The 12,536-nt window shown below is 37.0% G+C and overlaps 1 protein-coding gene across 2 annotated transcripts in view; it reads left to right on the top strand.

Annotated features, from left to right (window-relative positions):
• The window catches only part of eeig1b (estrogen-induced osteoclastogenesis regulator 1b), a 37,089-nt gene that overhangs the window by 22,201 nt on the left and 2,352 nt on the right, over window positions 1–12,536 (top strand). Inside the window, exons 4-12 of one of the 2 annotated variants that reach the window (XM_084414742.1) lie at window positions 5,465–5,585; window positions 6,371–6,400; window positions 9,041–9,157; window positions 9,694–9,740; window positions 10,346–10,500; window positions 10,689–10,796; window positions 11,696–11,897; window positions 12,033–12,154; window positions 12,292–12,361. In XM_084414742.1, the coding sequence (XP_084270868.1) occupies window positions 5,465–5,585; window positions 6,371–6,400; window positions 9,041–9,157; window positions 9,694–9,740; window positions 10,346–10,500; window positions 10,689–10,796; window positions 11,696–11,897; window positions 12,033–12,154; window positions 12,292–12,361 (972 nt within the window). Of the gene's footprint in view, window positions 1–5,464; window positions 5,586–6,370; window positions 6,401–9,040; window positions 9,158–9,693; window positions 9,741–10,345; window positions 10,501–10,688; window positions 10,830–11,695; window positions 11,898–12,032; window positions 12,155–12,291; window positions 12,362–12,536 lie in introns of both variants that reach the window. The other variant, XM_084414741.1, reaches the window with a different exon arrangement.

A 12,536-nucleotide genomic window follows, 5' to 3' on the forward strand; every position in this document is an offset into this window, starting at 1 on the left:
AACCAGCTATCCCTCATGAGCGGCAGGTGAGTGGCTTGACAGAAGAACAGGGTTCCAGAGTCCAGGTTATGTAAGAATGACTCTTCCTGGAGTGACAAGGCACACCTGTGGGAAGGGCCTTATGTAACAGTGGAGATTAACTGTACATTTACTGTGTGTGTGTGTGTGTGTGAATAAGAGAGAGAGAGAGAGGATGCAAATTTAGATCAAGCTGCAGAGAGATAGGGGATTTCATTAAAATGACTTTCTCCTGAAGAATTGGCTTACTGTTTCATTACTTTTCAGCTGCATAAAAGTCAAATGTTGTTGTTTTTTAATATTTGTGCAGCAATATACACGCCATTTAAAGTTTGGGTTTGGTAAGATTTTGGTATGAAGAGGTCTCATAATACTCACCAAAGCTGCATTCATTTGAAATAGAAATCATTCTTAACGATTTAAACATTTTTACTTTCAATTTAACGTGTCCTTGCTAAATAAAAGTATTTATTTCTTAAAAAAAAAAAGCTCTTAAATGGTAGTGTTCACTGAGACAAACATATTAGCTGTGTTTTTATTGTTTACTTTAACATGTATACAAAGCAGTGCTTACGTCATTTCCACTCTAAACTTCATTCCACATGTCCACAAGTGGGACAAAGAATATTTTATCTGGGCATGTTTGCAGTTATATTAGGTTGTTTATGAATTGTATTATGTGTAAATTATGATTAAAAGTAGCACCTTAAAGCTAAAGGGATCAAGATTACTGATCAACAGTGTCTTCACATTGTCTTTGCCTTCTCTTTCTTTCTGTTTACTCTGTCGAGGTCAGTTAGCCCACTGGAAAATTGCACAGCCGTGCCTTTTTAATACATCGTAAACTACGCAAGTTATTTTCATCTGATTAACACTTTCCCAGCCAGTAGCTGCAATTTGAACCTTTAGTTTCACAAGCAAAAGTGGTTGAAAATAGCCAAAATGTCATACTGAAGCAGCAATCCTTTTGTATAATATGAATTTGAGGTTAACTTTTTTTTCCTCTCTTAATTTCTAAAGAATGTGCAATTCTAGCACATATGCTAATTCTTAGTTATTCTCATTGACTGTTAATGTGATGCTATGCTGTTGCTAAGATGTTTTGTGTGGTTTCTAGAGCATTGCCATATGCTTGGTCCAATTCAAAAAAGCCCACACACCAAGTCTGTATGATATTAGTCGTCATAGCTTGGGTACCTTCAGTGTATACATACCTTTACATACCTTCAGTGTAAATTGTTAGTCTAGTAACTTAGAAATGCAAACATCTCCTCATTCGCACAATTGGAGAAATACATTGGTAGTTTGCATTTAACATCCTCAAAACGTCTCTTGAAAGCCTATAGAAAGAGGAAGACATAGAGGAACCGCAAGTGTGTGACATAAAGAGCATCCTCTGAAATAAAAGCTGTGAAACCAGACCCTTAACACCAGATACCGATGACACTGATGATTTCACATCTTCATAACAAGAGCAAACTAATCATTGTTTTGGCATTGAGATGTGAGTCCAGAGAGGACCCATCCTTGTGTATTAAACTCTAATGAGGTCTATGAGGGTTTACACATTAATGAGCTTGCTATCATTTTATTACAATTATGACTAAGGAGGGTCACATTATTAGATGTCATGATATTATGGCAGTTATTAAACAAGAAATAGTCTGTTGTTAATCATTATACAGTCTCACATATGCCAGATATTGTGGAGATCAGTCATATATCAGCCCTTTTATCAGCATCGATGTGTGTGTGTTTGGACAGTCCCGCTGGAGCATCCAAGGGTTCACTGCTTTCCTCAAGGGTACAGCATAATAACTCACAGATCATCCCTCATGTGATTCAAACCTACCAGTTGTGATGTTTAACCACTCTTTCACTCCATCACATTATGTTTTAATACAGAAATAGTGGATCTGTAGAGTAAGTTATTAAGTTATCCACAGCTAGCTGAGTTAGCTGGCTAATTTCTTTCCTTTTTTTGTCAAATTTGTCAAAAGAAGTGACAAAAAGAAATTGCTTCATAATGGAAAAGTACCTTGTCACCTAATTGTGAAAAGATGGAAGTTTTATCAGCTTTGCACACGTCACAGATGTAATTAGTTGTTACAGTAAATTTAAATGTTTTCATTGTGGCTCAAGTGACTTAGCAGGCATTTAATGCTTTCCAGGTTACTCATACAACAGATTATCTTTCCCATCTGAAGTGTGTTTAGTAACAACGACTTTGTAGTGGAGTGCAGGACTTTTAGATCTCTCTCTCTCTCTCTCTCTCTCTCTCTCTCTCTCTCTCTCTCTCTCTCTCTCTCTCTCTCTCTCTCTCTCTCTCTCTCTCTCTCTCTCTCTCTCTCTCTCTCTCTCTCTCTCTCTCTCTCTCTCTCTCTCTCTCTCTCTCTCTCTCTCTCTCTGTGTGCGGTTTTATGGATCCGTGTAGAACCAGGGTTAACCTAAGCTCCAATCTGCATTTGTTCAGGCGCAGGACGTTCTGAGTCACGCTAAGTAAATATCATCTGAGAAGATCTAGGACACCACTTTAACAGTCCATATCTGTGTATGTGAGAGGGAGTGAGTACTGTCATTTAATCATTCAACCTACCTGGCTGATTGTTATGTGTTTTTCCCTATGTAGATGGACCCCATGCAGAGACACATTGTCTTTCATCCGTCTTATGCGCCTTTCAGAACTGAATTTGAGAATGCCTTTTAAATTCTAGCTCGGTTGCTGAATTTGATTTGAAGCTAGGTTTATTTATTTAATATTATTTATATATATATATATATATATATATATATATATATATATATATATATATATATATATATAAATAAATACACATACACATAATTTATATTATATTATATATATATATATATATATATATATATATATATAATATAATATAATATAAATTATGTGTATATTTATTTATATGAATGAATTTATGTGCTTAATAAATGGGACAGCCATTATAGTCCTTTTGTTTAGTAGTAACTTTTGTTTCATATAGTTTTCAAAGCATACAGCAGTTTCACAATCTGACTATGTTGTGTAATTTGTGTTGTAGAACAAAACTTCAAAGTCTTTCCAGGTAATAACCACTGACGTTGTTACTCATACATTTTAAACTGGTTTTCTAAAAACCCATTAGGAATTCCTGAGAAAGCCAGATTGTCCTACAACTTAATGTCATGACTGAATACCGCTATAGTTTTGTCCAGTCATGCTTTGCCACAGTGTTTTCGTGAACTGCCAATAGCATGTGTATGTGTGACAAATGTATGAGACAGAACTTGAAGGAACAGGATGTGAAATGTCTTGTAGATTATAACATTCAGCTAATATGTAAACTCTTTGTGATTTCATCACACTATATTACAAAGCTCATTTTTGAGCATTCATGCTTTTTCTGTGAGGTTTGTTCTTTCAACACTTAAGGATGAAAATGCAATATTCTGCTGTCCTCTGATCTTCAGACCGCCAGTAGTGTCTTGATGTGATCTTTGCGTCATCCTCCAGCTGTGAGCTGACAGGTGCTCGAGTGTTTCAGAGGAACTTGTGAATGTCTGATGTTGCTCAGAGAACAGGAAGGAAACACTTTCTCACTCAACTGAACAAAGCCATGGGATGTTACTCAGACTCTGGAAGAACTCAGAGCTAGCGGCTGTAGCTCCAGAGATGTGTGTCTGTCATGTGGAGTGAGTTTGGAAGTCCTCAGCTTCACTGTGTAATATGAGCTAAAAAGTCAGATTAGTTTTGGTTCACAATCTGCTTTGAAGTGGGACAGATTTTCGCTTTGATTACTAACTGTTTAGTCCGGGATGGAAGTCTTCATCATTGTTATCAGACATATCTAGCCGAGTCAAACGTGACCTGTAGCCCATCAGCAGTTGGTGTTTGTGTGTGGTACTGGTGGAGGGCCGGCCCGTTCAGGGTCACACTCGGGTAATGGATGTGCAGTTATCCGCTCTCATTTTCCCTGGCACTCTGGCGGATATCAGGAACAGATGCCTTGGCAACAAGCCCAGGGTAAATAAAGGACTGGAGGAGGCCATCAAATCTGACTCCAGACACTGTACAATATGAAGGATAACTTAGTCAAAGAGCTTTATCTGGTGAGACAGACACAACAGTGCTTAGTTTTGTGATTACAGTCGCCATATTTGGGGCCAAATAATGTTCCTACAGAATTTAGTTGGAATAGCAGAAAATTTTAAATCATGAAAAGAGCCCCACCACTGCGGACAGACTTCCCAGGTCAATCTACAGGAGATATACTATCTTCTCATTTTTTCAGAGTATAAAAAAATATATATATAGATAGATAAATAGAGATAAATATAAGTGGCTAAATGATATTTTGCAAAAGTATTTTTGAGACAAATCTAACTCATAAATAAAAAAGGCTCCATAACATCATGTGTAAAGCCTCAGCTGATGTTAAGTGGGTAAAAATCCGAAAAGATCATATCTTAAAATATTTCCAAAGTGTGGTTCCCAAACTGAAATCGATGTATTAAAAAAATAAAATAAAATTATGGATCCGACTGCAATGCAAATGCTCAGTAAAGTATTCTGTGTGAATCTATGCATTTTGACAATGTAATTACACAATATTACTATGAATTATGATAATAATAATTTTCATTAAATTATATTAACAGACTGGATTTATTTTGCTTGGAAAACTTGATGGGTTATAAATTAATAATTGTTAATAAATAAAGACCAGCAACAACATAACATCTAACTTTAACTTTTCACTACGAAATTAACTCAATTTTTATCGTCCAAATTTAAAAGAATGTTTTCTATTAAAAAATAGATGAAGAACAAACGTTTTACTATGCAGCCTTTGGAGAGAGTTTATGAAAGTGGTGGGGATGTAAGAGAGTGGTGCAATGCAAAAGAGCTGCAGGAATGGAGGATGATGAGAAGGAACATAACAGAAAGTGAAAAGAGAACACACTGACCCACTTTCATCAAAGAGGTCTGCAGAGATGAAAGGATGACAATGGTAAAGTTTCCTTTGGCATTTCATACTGTTCAGTCTCTTTTACAACCTCTACTGCTACAGTCTGGCTTCATTTATGACTTAAAGCTCAGCTGGGTTCAAATCTGATTCTTTAACGTTCTCGTTTCCTGTGCAAAGTCCTGTTATTTCACACAGATGGACGGTTGTGGTGAAGAGTGATAAGTACCGGTGAATCGATTGCAGAAAACTTTTCATCATCTATGACCAGACTTTCACAATGATCTCTGACCCTGTGAACTTTCTGAAAACTCATCCCAACTGACTATGTTGTCCATTTGTTAATCATCATAGAGTTCATTGTGTTATTTGTTTTATCTGTGGTCTCCTCAGTAATATTCCACTGGCTGGCTTATAAAGACGGACTAAGATTTATAATGATGTTGATAACTAATTCTCTATCTGTCTCTCTACAGACAGGAGGTTCAGGAGAACTGTGTTCGCTGGCGAAAGAAGTTCTCCTTTGTGTGTAAGATGAGTGCCATTCCTGCCACGGGGGTCCTGGACCCCTGTATTTGCAGAGTGTCTGTGCGTAAGGTTAGTCTCACTCACACACACAGATCTCATCTTAGACCAGTAACACACTGTTCTTTAATGTGTGCGTCGTCAGTAGATCATGTGCAAAACTTTCCACTCCCATCAGCGCTTTTTTGGAATTACGCTAATTTGCCCAGTTTAGTAAATCTGGCCCTATGTATCTTAAATACACAGTTACATAACATTTTCACACTTTTTGCACAATATTTTAAGATCTATCACATCACACGTATGCCCTTCACTGACGTTTTTGTCTTTTTTGTAACCAATTACACTAAGCTGGAAAATACTTTATTTGGGGCAAAATTGTTGGTTGTTGCACATTTGAGGGACACAAGTAATTTGTGTAAAATGTAAATTTCATACTTTTTCTCACAGTATATATTGAATTAGTTTATTTATTTCTGTCTTTGGTTACATTATCATAGTTTTTAAATACAATTACTATTTTTATAATACACTTTCATATTTTAAGTTAGAACTGTCTATAGGACGAGGGTAAAACATTACAACTTTTACATAAAAGGCATTTGAAGCCAAAATTTAAGATGAATGATTGGCTAAAATGTCCAAAACATAAAAGTACCCGTGGTTGAAGAAACACTCTTATCCTGATTAACAATCAGATTGTGGAGCTATTCAGTGAGTTCTGATGTTTGGTTTACTCCATACTGCTGTCTCATGGCTCTTACTACCCCCTTTGCCTCATAGCGTCACCACCAAAGGCTAACATATTACATAACAAATAATCTCTTACCCGCTTTCTCTCTTTTTTTGACTTCCAGGAACTTAAAGGTGGAAAGACTTTTTCAAAGGTAAGAGCTTTCTCCTCATCCCTTTCTCTCTTTTTTTTTCTTTCTCTCCTTATGATTGTTTCTTCCTTGCTCTAAGGGAGCATCAGAGATTTCTTTCTCACGCTCTGTTCTTTTTTCTCAGGGTTTTATGTTTATAAACACAAGAGAGTCACATGCATATACACACAAGTATGGATACTGTACTCAGAGGCACTCAGGACACCAGGAAATACTGCATAAGCAAATATAAATGGTGTAATGCAGTGGGAGGTTAGTTTAAGGGATTCTGTGATCTGGTCTGGACCTGTCATAGACATGTGTTTCCACACCTTGAGAATCTCTAAATCACATGGTTATCAGGCATTGCTTGTACCACCCTACATTAATTGTACAATAAATTCAAGCAATTAATGATAATAGACTATAGATAAAAGGCTGAACACACACTTTTAGTAATTACAGAAAAGTCTGACACAGGCAGGCCATTTCTTTTGTGTCAACAAACAAAGGATGTGAGACGTTCCCTAAACAAAAGCCCTTAGTGTGATTTTATATATATTCAAAAGTTATTCATTTATTTAATGTACATTACTGATCAAAAGTTTCGAGTCAGAAAAAAAACGTTTATTCCACAAGAGTGTCTTACATTGATCAAAAGTGACAGTAAAGACATTTATAATGTTACAAAATATTGATAATAAAGTAATGCTTCTTGAGCACCAAATCAGCATATTAGAATAATTTCTGAAGGATCATGTGATTGAAGACTGGAGTAATGATAATATATATAACATGGAGCACTTTGAAGAACTGTTACACTCATAGCAATGCTGCTTGTTGTTTGGGCATGTGACATATTGTGATTGCTGGTTAAGGTCATCACATCAAATTACTGCAGAGAAAGACATGTTTGGCACATTTGTGTTTGTAATGAGTTACAGGAGGATGTTTTGTTTGAGAGTATGTGCATCCGTGTCCTCTTCTCTTCATTTACTGATCGCTTACATCCTGAACAGCAGTTTGTCAAAACTGTATGCTGATGCAGCAAAAGTTGGGAATGAGGGAGGTCAAATCTATGGACCGTAACCAGGAATGAGGGAGAATCACAGGAAGGAGGGGGTTGGATATGACCTTTAGGATGAAATAAAGAGAACCTTTGCTATGACAGATATTTAAATGCTACAGTACATTGACTTGAGTTGAAATGAGTTAACATGTAATGAGAGTACATCAAAGCAAAGAATGCAAAAAAAAAAAAAAGAAAAAAGATATTCCAAGGCATTCGAATAGCGTTGAAAAAAGTTAAAAAGCCTTTATTTCATCATGGCTTTATCGTTGAAAAACTGGTGACAAGTACACACCTACGCGTTGCGGCTTGCAAGCCTTCGTCAGGGTGTCTGTTTGAAATGAGTTAACATGAATTTGATCAATCACTTAGTAATTGTCAGTCTCAGAAACAGCACAGAAAACCAGCATTGTCTGGAGTAAACCACATAAACCTTTTAAGGACTGCAGTCATTTCTAGAAAGGAGAAGTGTGCCAGTCAGAGGAAATGTTTTGTACTAAAGGTAGCAGTGGTACAGCAAATATAGATAAGGAACGGCACACATGCATGCACAGATCTGTGAGAAGATGGGAAAATACACTTATGTCTCAGTCTCTCCTGCCTTTTGCAGTTTGCAGTCATTTAGCTTATTAATAACTGTTACATAATAGCAAGAACAATAGTCTGACCCTCACTTTTTGACAGGGATAGTTCACCAAAGTCTTTTAATTCTGTCATTTAATTCAGAGTCAGCGTTTAACATAAAGGTTAATATATAATGATATTCTTTTATTAAAGGAACAGAAAATATGTATTAAAATAGATACAAAATAGTTTCATGGCCAGTAAAAAAATATATTTAAAAAAAATATTTACAGTGGGTACATTTTCTTCTCACTCACTGTTGGAGGTGTGATAATAAAACATATTCTGTGTGTGTCCTTGCATTAGTCCCTTTATCCCTTGCTGTAATATCACACATCAATGATTTTTAAAGGCCAGCTGGTCACGTGCACCAGTGCTGACTGTGTAGGGTATTCATCCAATAAAGGAAATGGAAAGAATTATATCAGCTACCGTTATTTCATTAACCAAGGTTAATAGAATTTTTCGAAGAACATTTTGTTAAGAACGAAGAGTGAGAGAGGGAGATTGCCGAGTAGTGTATGGAGAAAGTAACAGCCATGCTTGTTGGAGAAACCTTTATCGAGTCAGAATCAGAGAGGGATTTCATGCATGACTGACTCTGCCAACTTCACATGCCTGTAAGTTATATAAGAGCACTCTTAAGAGTTAACCCTTTCCTTTCTTTCTTCCCTAAACTAGCCTTCATGCTTCTACAGCTTAACAGACTTTTTTTTTTTTTTTTTTTACTCTGAATAAAATGTACCCTTAATAAACAATTCTAGAAGATGAAAAAAGGATAAATGGGAAAAAACAATGAAGCCCTAGATTTATGTCCTGACTCATTCCTAGTGTCATGTTCATAAAGCTAATGGTATAACTATGGGGAAATACTGCAGAACTCGCCTGAAGACCTGTTTGGGAGCATTTAGAGCTTGATTTGTTCATTTAGAGCTTGTACTGGTGATAAAATCTTTATTTTGTCTCTCCAGCTGGGCTTTGCTGACCTCAACTTGGCGGAGTTTGCTGGTTCAGGCTCCATGGTTCGCTGCTGTATACTGGAGGGCTACGACACCAAGAACACTCGGCAGGACAACTCTATACTCAAGGTGTGTGTGTCCCTGTTTGTGTACATGCTTGTGCGTATAGGTGTGGGTGCTGGTCGTCTCTTATCTCATTTCAGGAGTGAGACTAGACATGTCCCTTTTGATGGGCCAGCAACACTCAGTCAGTCAGACCAAAAGCACTACCTTTTTCATCTTGAAACACCAGGAACCTCTTTCTCTGCATTATTCTTAGCAACTTCAGAGTTTATTTTAAAAGGAGGCAGAAGCACTGTCTTCACCACAAACAGTGTCATCTAGAGACGCTGCACTGTGTGGGCGATGTGACTGCTCAAACCCTCTCTTGAGTCCCTGTAATGACAGACTGACTGACTGACTCACTGTCTCTTAGAAATGTCAGGAGGAAAAATGTGAGGGGAAAAACAACAGCTAACAATTAATCATAGATATTCTTGTAATTTTGACTCATGTTAATCTATGTTTTATGTGTAGGTTCCCTCAAGCAGTCTGTTTTACTATCAAAATCTTTTTATGTTATGATTTTATATGTAACTCTATTATATTTTCATATCTCTTCCCAGGTTACCATTGGCATGACTCTTCTCTCTGGAGATCCCTGCTTCAAAACGTGAGTGTGTTGTATAGTGTAGAGTAACTTTGTGTTTCTGAATACTGCATCTGTCTAGTTCAGTAGTTTTCTCCCAGAGGCCAGTGGCCCTCAGAAGACTTCTCAAGATGGCTAACAGTGATTTCAACTAAGGGAAAACAAGATTTAAAATACACTAAAACAATTACAAAGCAAGATACTTCTTAATTTAGTTCGCTGCCTTCAACCACTGTTTTTTCTTAGAAGAACCAGGATCTTTTAAAAGTGTGATTTCTATACCTGGAAAAGTCATGTCATTTTTATTTAGAATGTACTTTTTTTCTAGTTACGTCAAGCTCTAAAATACTTTATTAGGTAGAAATTGTGAGTACAAAATATTTATACAAATCCTTATCCATTAAAACACTAAAAATGTCATATCAGTTATTTGGTTAGAAGTGTGATTCCTGAAGAACATTCAGCTCTTTTGGAGTTGTGTAAAGTTGAGAACCACTGGTCTAGTTAAAAGTGCATTTTCTTGATCCATGGTGAATATAGCACCCCTCCTGTATTTTAGGCCATAGAGAGAACACATGCGCCTATTGCTCACTGGTGACATCTAAATTTGTCTTTCTCCTCTTCCTCAGGCCTGTGAGCACAGCTAAGACCATTGCCATGGCTGGACAGGACCCCTCTCTGCAGCTGGACCGCAAGGGAGAGGGCACCGCCGACCACTCTTCTGCACCCCTCGGCGGCGGCACTCGCCGATCAGTCAAAACCAGACCCTCTGTGAACCACTCGGGTATGACCACATCTCTTCTGAAATTGTGGAGAATGTTAACAAGCTGATAAAAGCTCTCCATTTGTAATTGTATTCAAAATGCACAGTTTAAATGTTTTGTTATGATTTTGTAAGGACTATCTTGAAAATGGTATACTGTTGGTGTTCTATAAATGAATGGGGTCAACCGGAAGCTGTTTTGTTCTCAGGAGGCCTTCAGCAGGGATTGGAGGAGAACCTGTCCAGTCCAGATGAAGTGTTCCACACGGGACACTCTCGCAACTCCAGCTTTGCCAGCCAACATAGCAAAATCTCAGGTGGGACTCAGGGCACGATCAAAAGAACATCAGGTACAGATTATAGCTGATTACAGAATAAAAAAAACTTCAGTCTAAACTTCTATCATTTACATTTAATCATTTAGACTTAGAATTGAATACAATTTTGAGCATTTTATAATACAGGACACAAGAGCAGTAATACAGAGATTTTTGTGTTCTAAAAACAAAACATTTTCGAGAGAAATGTTCACTTAGGAACATGAGTGTCCTTGTTTAGTTTTAGATGCACACACTACCGTTCAGAAGTTTGGGGTCTGTTAGATTTTTTAAATGTTTTTGAAAGAAACCTCTTATGCTCCCCAAGGCTGCAAAAACACAGTAAAAACAGTAATATTGTGAAAAATGATTACAATTTAAAATAACTTTTTTAATATACAATAATAGTAATTTATTTCTGTAATGTCAAAGCTGAATTTTCAGCATCATTACTCCAGTCTTCAGTGTCACATGATTCTTCAGAAATCCTTCTAATATGTCGATTTGGTGTTTAAGAAACGTGTTCATTTTGATCAATATTGAAAACATCATCAATATTTTCTAAAGATTCTTTGATACATTCCAAAAATCTAAAGATCAGTGTTTATTTGAAATCTTTTTAACATTTTGTCTTTATTGTCACTTTTGATCAATTTTAATGCACCCTTGTTGAATTTCTGAAGTGTACTTATTGATCAAAACTTGAGAGATTGATACATGAAAGTGAAAATTTAATTCTTCTTTTCAGTGCATTCAATTGAACCATAAAAAGATTTAGAGCTCTTTTTTCTTTTTCTTTTTTTCTTTTTTACATTGGAAAGTTTTACTTTTCATTTGTACAATACTGCCAAGTCACTGATGCACTGATTTGGGATGGGATGTGTTTGTCCTTCACTCAGGCTACAGCACAGAGCACTCTCACTCCTCCAGCCTGACAGATCTGTCCCAGCACCGGCGGAACACCTCCACCAGCAGCAGCAACACATCAGGAGGCACGTCTACAACTATCGAGAGCCCCGTAGAGCCGGAGAAAGAGGTGGTCAAGCCAGAGAGGCCCCCACGTCCCCCTCGCCCTGCTCTGCCCCCAAACAGACCCTCAAGGTGGGCGGAGGCACTCAAAGTTATTTTATTGTCTTATGTTTAACTGCACGAGCAAAAATGGGATATAGCTTAAACACAAAGTATAACGTGACTGAGTATATTGGAAAGAAAATAAGTATCTATGTATCTACACAGGAGAAAGAAGGACTCCGTGGAGAGCCATCCCACATGGGTGGACGACACACGAATCGATGCAGATGATATTGTGGAGAAGATTGTGCAGAGTCAGAACTTTGCGGATGTCAGCAACAATGAAGGTGTGTTGAGAAGCAATTTGGTAATATTAAATGTTTAGCACCATTAACTCCTCTTTAGCCCATTTATTTACGTTCAACACTGATACAATACTGATACTACAATACAACTCATCATTCTGTCACTCTTTCTCTCACAGACAGCAACTTAACACTGTTTATCAGTAGGGATGGTACCACAGCATTAAGCGGCATCCAGCTTGTCAACAGGTAAATTGGTACTCTTTTATATGCCTTTTTAACTTAGTCTAGTAAGAATTGAATTATTAATTTAATGCTTATACTACCATTCAAACGTTTGGGCTTGGTAAGATTTTTTTAATGTTTTTGAAAGAAGTCCCTTATGCCCACCAAGGCTGCATTCATTTGTTCAAAAATACAGTAA

This window comes from Rutilus rutilus (genome assembly GCF_951802725.1).
Source record: "Rutilus rutilus genome assembly, chromosome: 7".
Classification (NCBI taxonomy): Eukaryota; Metazoa; Chordata; class Actinopteri; order Cypriniformes; family Leuciscidae; genus Rutilus; species Rutilus rutilus.